Source organism: Saimiri boliviensis, chromosome 8, assembly GCF_048565385.1.
Source record: "Saimiri boliviensis isolate mSaiBol1 chromosome 8, mSaiBol1.pri, whole genome shotgun sequence".
Taxonomy (NCBI): Eukaryota; Metazoa; Chordata; class Mammalia; order Primates; family Cebidae; genus Saimiri; species Saimiri boliviensis.
The window spans coordinates 96,009,194-96,030,451 of record NC_133456.1 but is presented as its reverse complement, the minus strand read 5'-3'; the positions used below and the strand labels follow the sequence as shown (position 1 = coordinate 96,030,451).

Sequence of the window (21,258 nt, the reverse complement as noted above, 5' to 3'; positions counted from 1 at the left end):
GCTAATTTTTAAAGTATTTTTTGTAGAGATGGTGTTTCACCATGTTGCTTAGGCTGGTCTTGAACTCCTGAGCTCAAGCAATCTACACGCCTCAACCTCCCAAAGTGCTGGGATTACAAGCATGAGTCACTGCACCCAGCTCTTGACTAGATTTTGCTTGAGATTTTAGCCCTTAGACTCTGAATATTTTAGAATTTTTCTCTGAGATGTACTCTATGAATTTCCCTGCCTAATCTTAACAGGGTATTTTAGACATCATTTAACTTTTACTTGGTGATTTGGGATTATTGCCTCAAATTTATAGGTATGTACTAAATTATTCCTTGAAACGTAGTTTTATCTCTTATTCTGACCATCAGCTTTCTCTAAGACCTTTCTTAGAGGATTGTGACATTTCCATCTTTTGTTCACCTTTAATATATCTCTAATCTGTATCTTGGGTAAGCAGAAACATTTGCCTTCCCTTCCAAATGCAGGGCACCACCAATGGTGTGTTTATGCATTGCAGGATTCCTCTGATAAAGCATAACTCACACTTCCAAGCCGATGAAGTCATCGTGAACATCCAGGTCTGCTGCCTCTAGTGAGGAGACTCTTGTCTCTGTTGGAAGGCAGGAGGGGCATTATGGCTAACTCTTGGTCCAGGGTAGCTACTGCTCTCCTTAGCCCCTTCCACTCTGTTCCCAGCCTTAGATCTGGTTCCTTCCCATCTCTGCTATCTCATTCCAATCCCTCACTGGGCACTGCACAACTGATCCACAAACTATTTGTTTTCTTTTAGAAATTTTTATGTCTTAGGCATTGAAATATAAATGATACATATAAATAAGCAACTAACAAATGATATACTCTGTGATGAGAATTAAAAGTGTTTACATTTGGCTAGGTGTGGTGATTCATGCCAGTAGTCCGAGCATTTTGGGAGGCTAAAGCAGGTGAATCACTTGAGGCCAGGAGTTCAAGACCAGCCAACATGGTGAAACCTCATCTCTACTAAAAATAAAAACATTAGCCAGGTGTGGTGGCACACTTGTAATCCCAGCTAATTGGGAGGCTGAGGCAGGAGAACCACTTGAACTGGGAAGTGGAGGTTGCAGTGGGCTGAGATCATGCCACTGCACTTCAGCCTGGGAGAAAGAGCAAGACTATGTCTTTTAAAAAAATGTTTACATTAGAGTGGGACAAGAATACTTTCTGTCACTGTTACCATTAACACTGGGTTGAGGAAGTAACTAATACATTAAAGAAAAGAATAGTAAGTATAACTACAGAAAAGAAGAGGCAAAGACTGATTTTTCACAGTTGGCATGATTATCTATCCAGCAATATGAGACACTCAATTGAAAAACTGTTAGAACCAAACAAATGTATTAACTAAGAAAGTTTTTCTTTATACCCACAATATGCAAACTAAATATAATGCAAAAGAATCCATGCAGTCTAGAAACAAAAAATGCAAAATACCTAACAATAAACAAGGAATGTTCAAGAGCTATATGACATAAATATAAACTTGAATAAGAGAAGTGAAGTAGAACTGAATCAGAAGAAAGGTACCAGGTTGCCGGCCAGGCGCAGTGGCTCACACCTGTAATCCCAGCACTTTGGGAGGCCGAGGCAGGTGGATCACAAAGTCAAGACATCGAGACCATCCTGGCCAACATGGTGAAACTCCGTCTCTACTAAAAATATTTAAAAATTAGCTGGGCATGTTGGTGCACACTCATAGTCACAGCTACCTGGGAGGCTGAGGCAGGAGAATCACTTGAACCAGGAGGTGGAGGTTGCGGTGAGCCAAGATCGCACCACTGCACTCAGGCCTGGCAACAGAGCGAGACTCCATCTGGAAAAAAAAAAAAAATACCATGTTGGTAAATGAAAAGTTATTAATTCTTCCCAGTTTTCTGTAAATTCAATGTATGTTTAATAAAAATATCAATAGGGGCTGGGCACGGCGGCTCACACCTGCAATCCCAGCACTTTTGGAGGCCTAGGCGGGAGGATCACGAGGTCGAGAGATCGAGACCATCCTGTCCAACATGGTGAAACCCCGTCTCTACTAAAAATACAAAAAAAAAAAAAAAAATTAGCTGGGCGTGGTGGCATGCGCCTGTAGTCCCAGCTACTCAGGAGGCTGAGGCAGGAGAATTGCTTGAACCCTGGAGGCGGAGGTTGCAGTGAGCGGAGGTGGTGCCACTGCACTCCAGCCTGGCACCTGGTGATGGAGCGAGACTCTGTTTCAAAAAGAAAAATAAAAAAATCAATAGGATTTATTTACTTGAAATTCACAAACCGATTCTAAAATTCATGGAAAAAAGTCACTGTTCTAAAATAGACCTCCCCAAAATTGTGGAGAACATCAAGGTAGATCTAATGTACCATGTCAAAACATTAGATAAAAACAGTACAGAGAGAGACAAACAGGTCGACAGACAGCCATCTAACATAAGAGAAGTTAAAGTTAGAATTTTATGGGATAGCAGTGGGTAAAGAATGTGGTATTCAGTGAATAGCATTGAAATAACTGTTTATCCATTTAGAAATATGATTTCCTACCTCAATCCATGTACCAAATCAAATTCTTGACTGATTAAAATATCTTTGGAGAAAATTAGTATAAAATCCTAGAAGAAAATAGAGGTCAGGTGGGTGCAGTGGCTCATGCCTATAATTCCAGCACTCTGAGAGGCCCAGGCAGAAGCATCACTTAAGCCCAGGAGTTCAAGACCAGCCTGAGAAACATAAGGAGAACCTGTCTGTACAAAAAAAAATTAAAAAAAAATATAGCGGGAATGGTGGTACATTCCTGTAGTCCTAGCTACTTGAGGGGCTGATGGGGGAGCATCTCTTGAGCCCGTGCCACTGCACTCCAGCTTAAGTGACAGAATGAGACCCTAAAAAAAAAGAAAGGGGAAGGAAGGAAGGGAGGGAGGGAGGGGAAAATATAGGTTAATGTTTTCATAATTTTGGGCTGGGGAAAGCTTTCCTAAGCAAGACTAAAAACTCAAAATTGTAACGGACAAAATAGACAGATTTGACCTTATAAAGCTATTTTTAATTGCTTTTGGCCAAAGTTACCAGACAAGAAGTTAAAGACTGACTACAGTCAGAGAGTATATTTGCAACATGTATAAACGAGTCTGAATATTTCATGGATTGTGACTAATATGCATTATTTTGTTACTTAAGTATCCATTAGATATAAAGACTTCAACAAATCAATAAGAAAAAGATAAACATACAGCCAGGCATGGTGGCTCACACCTGTAATCCCAGCACTTTGGGAGGCCAAGGCGGGTGGATCACTTGAGGTCAGGAGTTCAAAACCAACCTGTCCAACATGGCAAAACCCCGTCTCTACTAAAAATACAAAATTAGCCAGGCATGGTGGTACACGCCTGTAATCCCAGCTACCTGAAAGGCTGAGGCAGGAGAATCGCTTGAACCTGGGAGGCAGAGGTTGTAGTGAGCCAAGCTGTACTCCAGCCTGGGCAACAAGACCAAAACTCCATCTCAAAAAAATAAAAATAAATAAATAAATAAATAAATAAGATAAACATAGAAAAATGGCAAAGCTTTTAAAGGGAAAATTTACAGAAAAAGAAGTACCAGTAGTCACTGCATAGCTAAAAGTTGCTCCGTCTCACTAGTAATCAGGGAAATGTAAATTAAACATGAGATTGAGAAAATAAACAATATTGATAATATTCCAATTTTGGCAGAATTGGGTAACAAAAAGAGACACTCACACCTGTGAGGTTAGAATGGAAAATCATTCAGCCAGATTGCAGAACAATTTAGCAAAATCTATGTAAATGTAAAAGAGAAAAATAATCCTTAAAAATGCCAACTCTATGCTTGACAAATCTATTTCACAGAAATATTTGTTCATATGCACAGTCGTTTTTTAAGAGCTAAATATTGAAATAACTTTTAATCCTCTGTAGAATAGTTAAATAAATTGTTACACCTATACAGTAGAATTCCCTGCAGCCATAAAATGAATGTCATGTATTAATTCATGTGTCTTGATATAGAAAGACTCCTACACGCACTGTTAAGAAAAAGAAGGTAGGGCACAGTGGCTCATGCCTGTAATCTCAAAGCTTTGGGAGGCCAAAGAAGGTAGATCATTCGAGCTCAGGAATTCAAGAACAGCCTGGGCAACATAGCGAAATAGAATAGAATAAAATAGAATACTACCAAACTATTAACTATGGTACCTTTGGAGAAAAGAACAAAATAAGAAAAAGGGGTGGTGAAGGAAGATGTGCATTTTATTATATATATTTTAAATTGTGACTAATTTGCATTATTTTGTAACTTAAAAATGTAAACTTTGAACATCCAGAAGAAAATATCTTGTAAGAAAAGAATGTACAAGCATATATAAAGAAATAATTGTGCGCTAAGGTGTAGATAGTTCTGTTCTCTATTCTTTATTCGCTAACTAGGTAAAAAATTATGGAAGTTGAAAGAAAAAAATAATGGAACAAATTTGTAATTGAAGTGTAACCAAATATGTAGATTACAGGCTGCAGCCTTCACAACTCCCATTATCTGCAGAGGAGAGGTCTCTGTTTCCATGGCAACACCGCCTGCAGTAGAGAGAATTTGTGAAAGAAATCCTTTTTCTCAGGAGGAAGTGCATGAAGTGTGTGCTGATTTACTGAGCATAAGTTTATCTCTCATTGTTCGTCCTGAGGGGGACTTTTTAATTAATGCTTAATCACGAAATCCATCACTGACTTAAAATGGCAAAAGCCAAAATGAAATTTCTGGCTAAGTGGTCACCTTGTCTTGACTGGCTCAATAATATGATATCTCAAGGACAGTCCATTCTGACTCTGAGAGTCCCCAGTCAGGCATTAGGACAGCAGTATAATCTTTCACTCCATTTCTAGGTCAGTGACACAGATTTTCCTTGGCCGTACTCTTTTTAAAAAATTAATTTTATTTTTTGATTGACAAATAATAATTGTACATGTGCCTAACGTACATAGTGATGTTTTGATATATATAATATACGGTGATCGGATCAGGGTAATTAGCACATTCATCATCTCAAATATTTGTCATTTCTTTGTGTTGGGAACATTCAATATCTTTCATATTGGGAAAGATTTACACATAGATCTTACGAAATTGTCCCCAAATTTGGCTGTATCAGTTTCCATTCCAAGCTTTCAGGCTTGTCTTTCAGAAAATCTATACATGGCAGATGTTTATATAAATTACCTAAAAGTCAATATTTTCTTTACTAAAACGTAATCCTTAGTTGTGCCATCAAGACCAACTAAGAAAAATTGCTAACTGTCATCTCAGTTGAAGTTACTTTTTTTTCCGTGTTTTTCAGACATCTCGAGATCTGGCATGTTTTATACAGTTTGAAAATGTCAACATTTACTACGGGACTCAGCATAAAATGAAATATAAAGCACCCACTGACTACTGCTTTGTTTTAAAGGTATGTTGTAAGAAGTCATTCGTTTAGATTTATAAGCAATTTGAGTCAATTTTTTTAAGGAAGAAAATGTTAAATGTTATATAGTTAACCAAATGTGTAACATAATAAAAATGGTTTAACCAAAATAGGAATGGGGGAAACATTTCTATCAATTTGGGGCATTTTCCCCAGTGCCTCCTATCTGAACCTAAAACTTTAAGGTAAATCTGTCTGGGGATTTCTTCACTTCTGAAAAATGGAAGTTCCACATTTTAAACAAATTAATTTATAATCTTACTGATAAGACTAAAAAAAGTTTTCAGTTCTTTATTTACTAGACTCATACCACCATAAGAAGTTTTTAGAAATTAGAAACTTGCAACATCTCCTAGAAAATCTATAGAAAATAGCCAAAAAAAAATGTTTTAATTACTGGGTCATGACATTTAAGGTGTATATTGTCAAAAGGCAAAATTATCAAATGTTGGATATGGTTTACATTTTTTTGAGACAGAGCTTCACTATGACACCCAGGCTGGAGTGCAGTGGTGCAGTCATAGCTCACTGCAGCCTCAGCCTCCCACGCTCAAGCAATCCTCCTGCCTTAGCCTTTCAAGTAGCTGGGACGACAGGCACAGACTACCACACAAGCTAATTTTTATATTTTTCATTAAAGACAGGGCTTTACCATATTACCCAGGGTGGTCTCAAACTTCTGGGCTCAGGTGATCCACCTATCTTGATCTCCCTAAACTGTTGGGATTAAAGGCATGAGCCACCACTCCTGGCCAATTTACATTTTTAAAAATTAGAATCTCAGATCAGTCTAATCAGGAGATGGGTTATTACAGCCATACATGTGGTGTGTTTTTCTGTTTGCCTACAGAACTCTGGATTGAGGACTATGGTAAGTTTTTGTCTGTGTTTCTTTTTCATCAAAAATAATAATCAGGCCAAATCAATCATATTTAGTAATTTTGACTTCCTGAACAATTACAATCACTTATTGTAATCAAATAATAATTGGTTGAAATTCTTGGCTTCATCATGGACTCAGGATATTGAGTGATTTTCATTCAGATGTTTTAGACTTTTTCTTTTTTAAATTGCTAAGCATCCACTTTTAGTTATTTACAGATAATATTAATAATAAAAGCCACTATACTAGCCCAGTCAGCCTGATACTCCCCCAGTGGTTCTCAACCAGGCATTTTGCCTCCAAGGGTCATTTGGCCAACTCTAAAGACATTTTTGATTGTCATAGTCTAGGGGATGGAACAGGGACTACTGACATCTGGTAGGCCAGGCGAGCTGCTAAATAACTTGCAGTGCACAAGAAAACCCCCACACCAAAGACTTCTCTGGCCCCCAGTGTCAACGGTGCTGCGGCCAAGAACCCTGCCCTACACAGAAGAGCCCCAAGACAACGACGGTGAAGTCACTGGAGGCAGGGAGAAGGCTGGATCCATTCACTCACTCATTCATTTATTCATTTAATATTTGTTAAATGACGGCTGGGTGCAGTGGCTCACACCTGTAATCCCACCACTGTGGGAAGTCAAAGTGGATGGATCATTTGAGGCCAGGGATTCTAGACCAGCCCAGCCAACATGGTGAAACCATGTCTCTACTAAAAATACAAAAAGTAGCTGGGTGTGGTGGCACACGCCTGTAGTCCCAGCTACTCAGGAGGCTGTGGTAGGAGAATCACTTGAACCTGGGAGGTAGAGGTTGCAGTGAACTGGGATCACACCACTGCACTCCAGCATGGGTGACAGAGAGAGACTCTCCCTCAAAATAAAAAAAAAAAAAAGAAAAAAATATATTGGTTGAATGACAAGGATTATTATTTTTTTCACTTGGAACAGTAATGGGAATGGGGCAGTGAAAAAAATACAACAATCCCTGTCTTCATGGAGTTTAAAAATGGCAAAGAACAAAAAATAAGTCATGTGATGTTAAGTAATAAAAAGAGCAATATGAAGCAGGGCTAGGGCCAGGGCTGCTTTGGATGGGAGGTTCACAGGAAGGCTTTCCAAGGAAGTGACATTTGACAGAAGATGTGAACGAAGTGAGGGAGCAAGAATGACCTTCAGTACAAACCCTCCAGGAATAAGAATGGGAAGGGCAAACCCCTGAGGTGAGGGAGGAAGAGAGCTGAGGAGCATGCTCTGCGTGCCTCTGGTCCTCACACCTCCTTGTCTGTTCCTGATATAGGAAAAATGAGAATAATGGCGGCTGGGCGTGGTGGCTCATGCCTGTAATCTCAGCAGTTTGGGAGGCTGAGGCGGGTGGATCATGAGGTCAGAAGTTCAAGACCAACCTGGCCAAGATGGTAAAACCCTGTTTCTACTAAAAATAGAGTGTCAGGCGCCTGTAATCCCAGCTACTCGGGAGGTTGAGGCAGAGAATTGCTTGAATCCTGGAGGTGGAGGTTGCAGTGAGCTGAGATCGCACCACTGCACTTCAGCCTGGGCAACAGTGATACTCCGTCTCAACAATAACAAAAAAGAATGACAAGCACTTCCCTGGCATTTTCTTTATAGTTGTGGAATGTGTGCCGAGAGACTCCCTAGCCTGGAAGTGGCCAAGTCAGAATGGGAACCCAGGCAGTGTGGCTCAGAGGCCATTCTCTCAGACACTGTTTCTTGGGCCCCCAGAGATCTGAACACGAAGTGTCTCCCACTACCCTGCCCCTCCCACAATTCCACCTGCCCTTGAGCCATGTCTTCCCATGTCTGGAATCCTAAGACCCCAGTAAATCACCAAAATGGAGGTCCTAGTTTCCACGTGGGCATTTCAACACACTTCATCGCCAGAGTGTTGCCCACACTTCTTAAATCAGGAGAGGGTTTTGGAGAAAGTTTCTGAAATGCCAATCAGTAAACCGGCCGAATCAGAGTCACTGGAAACCCACTAAAAATGCAGGTTTCTGGGCTCTGGGCCCACTAAATCAAAATAACGATGGAAGCTGGGGTTAGGGTTAGGGTTTAAGGAGGGAGCCTAGGAATCTTTATTTTTCCTAAGCATGGTCAAGTTTTGTACTGAGGGATGGCCTTCAGAGTGGGCAGACTGGATGAAAGTCTAGAAGGAAGCAGGAGCCAAACCCCAGGGCTGGGGTCCAGAAACCAGAGCAGGGATGTCTGTCAAAAAAAAGGCAAGGTCTCTGACTAGACGTTCCCAGGATGGAGATTTAGACACAGTGAACGGGGCAGGGACTCAGTTTCTCAAAATGACACATAAGTTTGGGACTCGGATCTACAACTGGCAGGACTTGAATTGTCTGACCTAGAACATAAGGTTATCCTGGTATTACTCCAAGAACAGCAATGCTAATTCCCAGAGTATTCAACTAGAATTTCTAAAAATTCCTACTATCCAAGGTCTGGGTCTTCAAGAGAGAGTTGAGGATCTCCCCAAAGGAGAGAGTGGGGCTCAGAGGTGGAGAACCCAGCAGGGCTAATGAATCTGGGAGCAAGAGTCATGAGCAACCCTTCCAGAATGTGCATTTCCTTTTTTCTCAGGACGAGGCTCAGTTCTGTTCTAAAGTCAGTTTCCTCATGTGCAATCACCCTGCTCATTTTGTTCTTAAGCATGCTTCTCAGTTCCTTTCCAAAATACTGAGAATTTTTATCTACTTGCTGAGTAAAGAGTCTGTTGAGATTTAGAGAAAAAATTTGTTTATTATGAACATCTTTTATTTATGAAGATTTTGGTCACTTATTTCCCTTTTTGTCTGCAGATTTAAAAAAATAAAATAAAAACTCTTGCTTGCTATTCTTTGAGATGTGGGTTTCACCACCCCAGAGGTCTGACCTTCAGACTCTGACTCAACGACAGATGAATGAATGCACTTTCACACCATTACAGCGTTTCAAGAAGGCCAGGGAATGGCGTCTGGCTGCTTTCAGAGAGCGAATGCAACCAATCGACCTAGATTCCCTGTTCATCCACACATTTATTCCCTAGATGTTACAACAGAGGTTCTAAGTTAACACACCTGTGGATAATTAACATAGTTAAGAGAATGGTTTCACAACTGGTAAAAGCTTTTGGTTCTAGGGCCCAGAGCAAATGCAATTAACAGGTAATTCCCCTTTAATCCTCCCAGAGAGATCACTCAGCACAAAATTAACATGAGTAAAGTTAGAGTGTAGACAAATGGGTGTGGGATAAGGCCTTTTGATCAGTCTCTCATCTCCTTCCTATGCTAATATTAAAGAGGTGGCTGCCTTCAACCTGCCCCAATAAAACCTTTTGGCCTTCCAAAAGGCTTGAGACTAATCTATCACTTTCCCTAATATAATGTTTTCTGTAATATTTTGCCAACCACCCCAAGTGAATCTCATCATTCTTTATTAGGGTTAGCCAATTTCCAAAATGCAAAGAATGTGTGTGTAGATTGCCAGAGGGATTTAGGATACAGGAAGGCATGTTAACAGATTGCAGTTTCATGGCTTGATAAGTCCAGGCCAAAGTTTCCTCTTCATTATGAGCTTGATGACTATGGCTGTTCATGAGAGGTGCTGTCAGAAAGATTGGAGTCTGAGTCCTGGCCCTGTCATCTAGTAACTGGGTCACTATTGAGTTGCTAAGCCTCATTGCATCATCTTCAAGAGATAAGAGTGCCCAGCCCTTCTCTTGAGAGTTAAATATGATATGCTTATAAAATCATGAGTGCAATGTCTGGAAACATATCAGTAAGTGATAGATATTACTGCCCTCTAGTATCAAATCTTTTTATTAACCAGTGGTTCTCAAACTTTAGTACGCATCAGAACCATTTATATTGTTAAGACACAGAGTGCTAGGCCCCCAGGGTTTTTGATTTAGTAAGTCTGGGATTGGGCCAAGACATTTGCTTTTCTTTCTTTCCTATTTACTTATTCATTTATTTTTTAATTGACACATAGCAATTGTACATTATGACACACACTGTGATGTTTTGATATATGTATACATTTAATGATCAAATCATGGTAATTAGCACATTTATCGTAACATCTTCTCTTCTAGCTATTTGAAACATGCAATGCATTCTTGTTAGCTGCAGTCACCCTATCTTGCAGTAGAACACCAGAACTTATTCCTCCTAACTGTAACACTGCACTAGTTGACAAACCTCTCTCCCCACTCTCTCCAGTCTCTAGTAACCACTATTTTACTCTCAAATCCAATAAGATCACATTTTTTAGATTCACATGAGTGACATTTTTGTTAGATTTTTTTAGATTCCAAATATGAGTGAGATTAAGCAATATTTGTCTTTCTGTGCCCGGCTTATTTCACTTAACATCATGTCCTCCAGGCTCATCCATGCTATTGCAAATGACAGGATTTTTCTTTTTTGGGGCTGAGTAGTACTTCATTGCATAAATCTACCACATTTGCTTTATCCATTCATCCACTGATGGCCATTTGGCTTAATTCTAGATCTTAGCTATTGTGAACAGTGCTGCAATAAACATGAGAGTGCAGATGTCTCTTTGACATATTGATTTCATTTCCTTTGTATATATACCCAGCAGTGGAATTACCGGATCATATGGTAGAGGTATTTTCAATTTTTTTGAGGAACCTCCGTACTGTTTTCCATAATGGCTAGACTAATTTACATTCCTGCCAGGAGTGCATAAGAGTTCTTTTTCTTCCACATCGCTGTCAGCATTTGTTATTTTTTGTCTTTTTTATGATAGCCATTCTAATTGGGATGATTCGATATCTCATTGTAGTTTTGATTTGCATTTCCTTGATGGTTAGTGATGCTAAGCATTTTTTAAATTTCTATTAGCCATGGTTATGTCTTCTTTGATGAAATATCTATTCACATCTTTTGTCCATTTTTAAAAAATTGGATTATTTTGTTTATTTGCTAGTGGGTTATTTGAGTCTCTTACAAATTCTGCTTATTAACTCTTCGTCAGATGTATAATTTGCAAATATTTTCTCTCATTCTGTAGTCATCTATTTACTCTGCTGATTGTTTCTTGCTATGCAGATTCAGTTTTGGATCTTCTTTTGTTTGCTTGTGTGTATGTGGTTTTGTTTTTTTGCTTTTGTTTTTGTTGTTTTTTGAGATGAGTTTCGCTCTTGTTGCCCAAGCTGGAGTGCAATGGTGTGACCTTGGCTCACTGCAACCTCTGCCTCCCAGGTTCAAGCAATTCTCCTGCCCCAGTCTCCTGCATAGCTGTGATTATGGCCATGTACCACCATGCCTGGCTAATTTTTTTGTATTTTTATTAGAAATGGGCTTTCATCATGTTAGCCAGGCTGGTCTCAAACTCCTGATCTCAAGTGATCTGCCTGCCTCAGCCTCCCAAAGTGCTGGGAGTACAGATGTGAGCCACTGCACCCAGCCAGTTTTGGGTCTCACATTACCTATTTAATCTATTTTGAGTTGATTTTTGTTTATTGTGAGAAATAGGGATCAAGTTACATTCTTTTGCATGTAGTTATCCAGTTAATCCAGTGCTGTTTATTGAAGAGACTATCTTTCCCTTTTTGTGAGGTTTTTTTTTCTTGTTCTTGTTCGTTTTTTTTTTTTTTTTTTTTTTTTTTTTTTTTTTTTTTGCCTTTGTTGAAAATCAGTCGGCTGTAAATGCATTGATTCTGGGCTCTCTATTTTGTTGAACTGATCTATGTGTCTGTTTCTATGTCAATATCACACTGCTATAGATTTGTAGTATATTTTGAGATCCGTTTGTGTGATGCCTCCAGGTTTGTTCTTTTTGCTCAAGATTGTTTTGGCTATTTGGTGTTTTTGTGTTTCCATATAAATTTTAGAATTTTTTTTTCTATTTCTGTATAAAGTATGACATTAAAATTTTGATAGAGACTGCTTTGAATCTATCAATTACTTTTGGTAGCGTGGACATTTTAACAATATTAATTCTTCTAATTTATGAACATGGGATATCCTTCTGTTTATATCCTCTTCACCTTCTTTTATCAATGTTTTATTGTTTTCATCGTGGAGACCTTTCTCCTCCTTGGTTAAATTTATTTCTAGGTGTTTTATTTTTGTGTAGGTATTGTAAATGGGTTTGCTTTCTTGATTTTCAGATAGTTAGCTATTAGTGCATAGAAATGCTACTAATTTTTGTATCCTGCAACTTTACTGCATTTGTTTATTAGTTCTAGCAGTTTTTTGGTGGAGTCTAAGATTTTCTACATATGAGATCATGTTGTCTGCAAACAGGGACAATTTGACTTCCTCCTTTCCAATTTGGATGCCTTTTCTTTCTTTCCCTTGCCTAGTTGGCCTTGCTAAGACTTCCAGTACTATGCTGAATAGTAGCAGTGAAAGTGGACATCCTTATCTTGTTTGAGATATTATAGAAAAAGCTTTTAACTTTTTCCCATTCAGTGTGATTTTGGCTGTGGGTTTAACATATATAAACTTTATGATGTTGAGGTATGTTTCTTCTATACCTAACTTGTTGAGGTGTTGAATTTTGTCAAATGCTTTTTTTTTTGCATCTGCTGAAATAAGCATTTGGTTTTTAATCTTTATTCTGTTAATGTGATGTGTCACGTTTATCGATTTGTATATGTTTAACTATCCTTGTATTGCTGGGATAGATCCCATTTGATCATGGTGAATGATCTTTTGAATGTGCTGTTGAATTCGGATTGCTAGTATTTTGTTGAGGATTTTTGTATCTGTGTTTGTCAGGGATGTCGGCCTGTGGCTTTCCTTTTCTGCTGTGTCCTTGTCTGGTTTTGGAATCAGGGTAATGTGGCCTCATAGGATGAGTCTGGAAGACTTCCCTCTTTTTCAATTTTGAAATACTTTGTGAAGAATTAGTCCTTAGATGTTTGTAGAATTCAGCAGTGAAGCCATCAGGTCCTGGGCTTTTCTTTGTTGGGAGACTTTTTATTACAGCTTCAATTTCATTCCTCATTGTTGGTCTTTTCAGGTTTTCTCTTTCTTCCTGTTTCAATCATGATAGGTTATTTGTGTGTAGGATCTTATTCATTCAAGCCTCTCACAGAGGGACCCAGTATGGTAAGAAATCCGAGTGTGATTCCGGGGGAGCTTTCCATGTGTTGGTAGCATAGTGGCTCAGGGGAGAGGCAACATAGTCACGGGAAACCGTCCGCTTACTGTCCAACTGCAGTTCCCCTTATCTTTGCAGACCAACAGGGCTTCTCAGTCTCATGTGTTCACTTTCCTTAGCCCTCATAAAGGCACTTGTGTGCGTGGATAGAAGCCATTCCTTCATGCATTCTTTCTCATTCCATTCTGGGGCTAGATGCAATGGGCCAGAAGTAAAGATCTTCCAGGAGCAATTATGTTTCTATGGAGATCTAATAGGAAGTAGTGGAGTATAATGGAAAGAGTGCTGGAATGCTGCCCCGTCGGTCACCTGCTTACTCTCCCTTCCTCAGCTATATTTTTCTTCACAGTATTTTTCGCAATGAAAATTTTTATTACTTTAGTGTTTTGTATTTTTGTTGACTTTCTCCCTTAGTAGAATATAAATGTCCTGAGAGCAAGAACTTTTTCTATTGTGCTCACTATTGTGTTCCAGAGCTTGGGATGATATTTGACACATATCAGATGAATGGATAGATGAATGATGGGTGGATGGATGGATGGGTGAATGGATGGATGGACAGATTATACATCAAAGCCCCTGCCTCATTGTGCTCTTCAAAACATGGTTCAGGCCAGGCACAGTGGCTCATGTCTGTAATCCCAGCACTTTGGGAGGCCAAGGCAGAAGGATCACTTGAGCCCAGGAGCTCAAGACCAGCCTGAGCAACATATCAAGACCCCATCTCTACAAAAACTTTTTAAATCAGCAGGGTAGGGTAGTAGGCACCTATAGTCCCAGCTACTCAGAAGGCTGAGGCAGGAGAATCGCTTGAGCATGCATTCAAGGTTGCAGTGAGCTATGACCACGCTTCTGCACTCTAGCCAGGGCAACAGAGTGAGATCCTGTCTCTAAAAAAAATGTTTAGCTAGGCACTGTGGCTCATGCTTGTAATCCCAGCATTTTGGGAGGTTGAGGCAGGAGGATCACTTGATCCCAGGAGTTCGAGACCAGCCTGGGCAACATAAGGAGACCCGCCCCCGCACTGATCTCCACAAAAAAATCGAAAAGTCAGCCTGGTGTGGTGGTGCACACTTGTAGTCCCAGCTACTCAGGAGGCTGAGGTGGAAGGATTGTTTGAGCCCAGGAGTTTGAGGCTGCTGTGAGCCACAGTCACATCTGTGCACTCTGGACTGGGCAACAGAGCAAGACCTACCTCTAAAAAAGAAAGGAAAGAGAGAGATAGAGAAAGAATAGAGAACAGGATTGAATTGCCCCAGTTTGCTTCCTCTTTACTTTTAAGTTTATCCCACACAGTAACTCTCCTACCTCCTGACTCTCCATCTCAAAGGAAGAAGGCTTCCTCCTCCAACATAGCCTGCCTCTGGGACCACATCGTCCAAAGACCCTCTTTCCAAATAAGGTTACATTCACAAGTACCAGGAGTAAGGAATTCAACATAGCTTTGGAGTCGGGCGGGGGGGTGGGGGGGCGGACATAATTAAACCCATGACATCCACCTACTCTACCAAGCTAGAAACAGAGAAATCATCCTTGATTTTCCTCCTCTCACCATTTCGCATTAATCTATTAGCAAGTTCTTTTCTTTCCCATCAAAGGCTCCCATTGAGCCCTCCCTCCGTTGGATCTTATTCTTCACTCTGGATCCATCTTCCTCCTAGCCCCCAGTGACTTCCTGTGCTGTTTTAAAATGTTCAGTGCCCCCCACCGCCCAGGGGACCACATCTAGATTCTACTTTGATACAAGGCTCTTTACTCAGATTCCTGTCCAGCTTCATTCTGCTTCTTTATTCCATGGATTCTGGACCTTAGCCATACAGAATTTCTCCATGTTCTCCAAACATGTTACAACATTCTGTCACTTCTAAACACCCTTTCTCAGCCCGTTTTCAAACATTTAGTATGGAGCATACTCTGTCATAATCACATTACACATGTGATTTGATTACATAATGTGTTTACATAACATGTCTCCCTAAAACACACCCAATGAGCATTGCCCAGTTATCACGTGAGCGCTCTCATATCCTCTTTTTTGCTGTTGTTGTTTTTTGTTTTTTTGAGATAGGGTCTCCTCCAGCCCAGGCTGGAACACAGTGACACAATCACGGCTCACAACAGCCTCGAACACCTGGCTCCATCTATCCTTCCATTTCAACCTCTCCAGTAGCTGGAACTACAGGCATGTGCACCAGACCTGGCTAATTTTGGTATTTTTTTATAGAGACAAGGTTTCACCATGTTGCCCAGGCTGGTCTCAAATTCCTGGCCTGAAGCGATCTGCCTGCTTTGGTCTCTCAAAGTGCTAGGATTACAGGTGTAAGCCACCGGGCCCTGCCTGTCTTACTCCTCTTGATATGTCTAGGAATTAGCATATTTCTTAGCACCCAGAGATATTTGATGAACAAATAGGGCTTTGGTTCTTTCACAACCTTTGGCCTTGGATAAATTGCTTAGCCTCTCTCACCCTGTTTTCTCATCCTCAGCAGTGACATTCCACAGTCGCCCTGACCTCTGTGTGCTGTTCTCATGTCCCAAGAGAGCTTCTCTCTCTTTATGGTCAGAAACAAGTGAATTGCGAAAGAATCTGGCCAGTGACACAGCACCAGCATTTTCCTGAAACCTCTTTGCAAATGATTTTTCAGCAAAAGGCTCAGTTAGGCAGTAAGTTCCTTGGCAAAGTCTCAAGACACAATGGAGAACAAGCCCAGTGACTTGCTCTGTGATGTCTGCAAGCCTAAACAATTTCTGCATCACCAAGCTCCGGAAAGGAGCTTGTTTCCATTAGGTAGCTCATCTTAGAACCATAAAATCTGAGGATTGCTAGAGACCTTAGAGATCATCTGTTACTTAATCTCCCTGTATACATCCATAGCACACATGTAATGTAAGGAAATCGGTGAGACCTGACCTATAGCAAGGTCTATACATCAACCCCATCATCAAGGGGCTGTTTTATGTTCAAAAGCCATTTCTTTTAAGGAAATGACTGCACTTTGCTCTATTTCAATGAATAACATAGTTAATAAATTGTTTATGGTGCTTCTTAAATGGATAACTCTAAGCAGTTGCTTTGTGCATTTCGTTGAAAACACAATTGAGATTTAATCTACTCTGGAAACTTGGCTCTCACATGACATCTACCAAAAAAATTAATATTTTAAGTTCAAGGTAACAGTGTCAGCTTTTTAAATGTCTGGAGGGTGAAGAATAGCTGCTTTCTAAGAACAATTATAAGCATTTAATTGCTCAAGAGACTGATGTTTGCCTCTCTTACAAATGCTGTTTGTAGGTCAGAGAGCTGTGTTTCTGGTGCTGAAAGACAAGGGCATTGGTTTAGCTTTGCAAATAGTATTTTTGAAGGGAACGTTGCAGGCATTTGTGGGCTGTTACATTCCAACCAGTAAGTGTTGGCCTTAGTATATTTTTTATCAATATGACCTTCAGGTTAATTAAGACAACAAATCCTTTTTGCTATCGGGCCATATTACCTGAGTTGATAGATATTTTTAAGGGCCTCCAAGGAGGATCACTATTGGAGTAACATTTGCAAAAATAAAATCTAACATTCAGAATGAGGGGGTAAGCGTTGAACTGCAAAAACAATGAAATGAGTAGCTGCCATTCAAAAGTGTTTGCTGTCATCTGCTGGCCAGACCGGAAAACTACAGCAACATTCAGGAGCTGGATGTGAAGTTGTCACCATCCTGAGACAGAGGAATGTCTGTGTTCCTGTTTGCTATGCCCAAGCAAATAGGAACTGACCGTTCTTGGAGCAATGGCAATGCAATTTCTGAGGCCTGAGTAAAGAAAGCAGAATATTTAAGACAAACATATGAGTAGACTTTCCTTAACTGGCTGAAAAGACCAAAAAGAGGAATTTTTTTAAAAATCATTTCTGAATTTTTTGTGGTCTCTTCCAAGCCTGGGATTTGGATTTAATAGCATAACACAAACACAGAAGTTCTAGGTGGGTCTACCGGTCACAGGGTGTAATGTATAGAAACCCCTCTGAGCCTCAGTTTTCTCATTTGATAAACCAAAAATTACTAAACTCTCATCAAGCTCTTGGAGCCTATAAGGGTCTTGTTATCCTTTCTGGACAAAGATAACACTCTCACAGGCTCTTGCTGGCTGAGTCATTCATTAGAAAGTCCAGCAGGGTGACTAGACACTGCCAGTCAGATTTCAGCTGAAGTCTAAATACACGAGACCCTTTGCTTAGATCAGCTTTGAGAATAGCCATTTCCTTGGAGGTCAGTGATTTCAGATGGAAAGTGGGAGAAGTGGAGAGGTCCGCGCAATTCCCTAAGAGAGGAAATGGACAGCTTCCTCCCTTCCTGCCAAGTGAAGAGCAGATAGATGCTTCCAGCTCTCTTGGCTTTCCATTCCACTTTCAGCACGACCAGCAACTGCGGATTATCTAGCAGGATTAACGAATCTTCTGAGGACAGGAGGAAGAAGAAAGAAGTGATGCCACACCACACACACACACACACACACACACACACACACACACACAATGCTTGTGGTTGCTAATTATTTTTCTACATAATAAAATATAATAAACCTTGTTACGACCTGTGAAAATTTATATGGCACATATTAATATCTTAGAACCTGGGTTTGGTTGCCGGCCCCTTGCTTTATGGCTACAAGAAATTGAACAGGAAATGATGTGTTTGTTGACTTCCTTCAAGTATTCCGACATCTGGACTGGAATATCTGCCATGTGCTGGCCATGTGCTAAGCACTGAAGTTCTTCAGCAGTGAATAAGACAGACATATTTTGCACCCTCATGGAAGACACAGTCTATCAGAGACAGAAACATAAAACAGAAGCTAGCTGGGGTTGGTGGCTCATGCCTGTAATCCCAGCACTTTGGGAGGCTGAGGTGGGAGGATTATTTGAGTCCAGGGTTTCAACACCAGCCTGGAAACATTTAAAAAAAAAAAAAAAAAAAAAAAAAGCCAAGCATGGATGCATGTCTGTGGTCCCCAGCTACAGAGGAGGAGGCTAAGGTGGGAGGATTGCGTGAGCCCAGGAGTTAAAGGCTGCAGTGAGCCATGATGGCACCACTGCACTCCAGCCTGGGCAACAGAGTGAGACTCTGTCTTAAAAAAATAATAATAATAAATGCACCTGACTAAACCAGAGACCATAAGATCAATGAGATCTTGAACCAAAGATCAAGAGGAGTGAAACGTGTTTCTCTTTCATGTCTGGCCATTTCCTTGTTATCTTTGTGGGCTCCTGGAAGGCCTGTTCAACAACCAGAACCATTGTAGTGCCACTTGCACAAAGTGCAATAGACAGAAATATTCCTCCCCCAGGCTGTCCATCTGGAAGCCGTTGGCCCACTTGGGCAGCAGGTAGTAGTTAAGAAATGGAGGTCATCACAAAACTCTGAATTTTTGGAAGCAGAAATAACCCTAGAACCAGGTTTGGGGAGTTATAAAAACCACAATTCTTGTAGGCATTAATTCTATGGCATAAGAATTGTAGCAGGTAAGTTCCCTTATCTGATAAATGGAGAAGCAGCTTAGATTCCTCTTGGGAATGGAGACGTGATAGATGTGAAAACCTTTCAAAAGTTGAAAAGGCATAAATGAAAATTATTATTGATAATATAGTAAGAAGTGCTTACAGGCAACGCGTGGTGGCTCGTGCCTGTAATCCCAGCACTTTGGGAGGCTGAGGCAGGAGGATCACTTGAGGCTAGGAGTTTGAGACCAGCTTGGGTAATATAATGAGACTCCATTTCTACAAAAAAAAAAAATTTTTTTTTTTTGAGACGGAGTTTCGCTCTTGTTACCCAGGCTGGAGTGCAATGGCGCGATCTCGGCTCACACCAACCTCTGCCTCCTGGGTTCAGGCAATTCTCCTGCCTCAGCCTCCTGAGTAGCTGGGATTACAGGCACGTGCCACCATGCCCAGCTAATTTTTTGTATTTTTAGTAGAGACAGGGTTCCACCAGGTTGACCAGGATGGTCTCGATCTCTTGACCTCGTGATCCACCTGCCTCGGCCTCCCAAAGTGCTGGGATTACAGGCTTGAGCCACCGCGTCCAGCTAAAAAAAAATTTTTTTTAATTAGCTGGACATGGTGGTGTGCACCTGTAGTCCTAGCTACTGAGGAGGCTGAAGAGGGAGGATCTCTTGAGCCTAGGAGTGCGAGGTTTGCAGTGAACTATTATTGAGCCACTCCAGCTAGGACAATAGAGTAATACCCTGTCTCTAAAAAAAAAAAAAAAATTTGTTTTAAAGATGTGCTTATGATAGTCATATAACAAATTTCTTTTCTTGAGTCTCACTCTGTCACCCAGGCTGGAGTGCAGTGGTGCGATCTTGGCTCACTGCAACCTCCACCTCCCGGGTTCAAGCAATTCTCCTGCCTCAGCCTCCGGAGTAGTTGGGATTCTAGGTACCCGCCACCATGCCTGGCTAACTTTGTTATTGTTGTACTTTTAGTAGAGACAGGGTTTCACCATGTTGGCCAGGCTGGTCTCAAACTCCTGACCTCAAGTGATCAGCCCACCTTAGCCTCCCAACATATAACAAATCTCTTAAATTCTTTCAAAATGTAGTCATTTTTAACAGTTCTCTTCTTCCTGATCCTAACATTGCAACCAGTAATTTTTGCCACATAAATCACTTATATTGTTAGTTTTTTTTTAATTTCCTGACAGGCGCTTTGACCTCCAAATACATGACAAGTGAATACATTGTCTCAAAACTGCTTCTTTCCAGCACCCCCAAATTCAGAAGGAGTCCCAGTATATCAAGTATCTCTGCTGTGATGACGCAAGAACCCTTAACCAGTGGGTCATGGGAATACGGATAGCCAAGGTGAGAGAGTCTTTGGACTTCACCCTGTCTTGAATTTGCCAACCAACTTCCTGACCTGGGCACAGCTTTCCTGCTGCTGCGAAGCAGCTGGCCCATCCTTGGGTTCAGCCACAGAAATTATCGAGTTTATTTGCCCAGTGGGTTTTCTAAACACAGGGAGTGATAGAAACATGGATCTCTGCAATAACTGGATATTAACTCGTGGCCAGTGTTGCAAGCCTAGTGTGCAATTAAAAACTGCAAGATGGAATCTATAATAGAGTTACATGAAGACATACGTAATCAGAATTGAGTGGCCAAAGCTCTCCTCTAATATGTCGTTGATAAAATGAACTGACTCTGCTAATCTGGAAAATGACTGAACATGTGAAAAACAATTTGTTAAATCTTAATTGAAATATCCAAAAAGTATCTCAGACAAGTGGTGAACAGAGTAGCCATGGAGTACTTTTTTCTTCTGTGGGTGTATATTGCAATTGAGTGTACAGTTTGGGATAAATGGCTTCCTTTCCTTCTTCCTTTGTGTTCTCTCCCCAGTATGGGAAGACTCTCTATGAAAACTACCAGCGGGCCATGGCAAAGGCTGGACTTGCCTCTCGGTGGACAAACTTGGGGACAGTCAGTGCAGCTGCACCAGCTCAGCCAGCCCAGCCGTCTACAGGTACTAAGTGGAGAAGAAAGTCCCACACGTATTCAAAGCTCGGTGCTCCTATTCAAAACATATCCAACACATTCTATAAAAACAGAACTTTGTAGACAGCATTCGGATATGTTTCTCATTTGATATATGTTTCTCATTTGATAATCAGGCTCAAATTCCCCAACTCGACCCAGCCCAGACACACACACCCCTATAACATCTGTTTTCTTTTTCTTTTTTTTCTGGAGGTAAGGTCTCGCTCT

At 40.7% G+C, this 21,258-nt stretch overlaps 1 protein-coding gene across 2 annotated transcripts in view; it reads left to right on the top strand.

The window, feature by feature from the left end:
- Positions 1-21,258, top strand: part of APBB1IP (amyloid beta precursor protein binding family B member 1 interacting protein) — a 121,070-nt gene that overhangs the window by 93,752 nt on the left and 6,060 nt on the right. For both annotated transcript variants that reach the window (XM_039478965.2, XM_074404905.1), the window contains 3 exons: positions 5,357-5,467; positions 20,257-20,355; positions 20,893-21,016. In XM_039478965.2, coding sequence (XP_039334899.1) covers positions 5,357-5,467; positions 20,257-20,355; positions 20,893-21,016 — 334 coding nt within the window. The remainder of the gene's footprint in view (positions 1-5,356; positions 5,468-20,256; positions 20,356-20,892; positions 21,017-21,258) is intronic.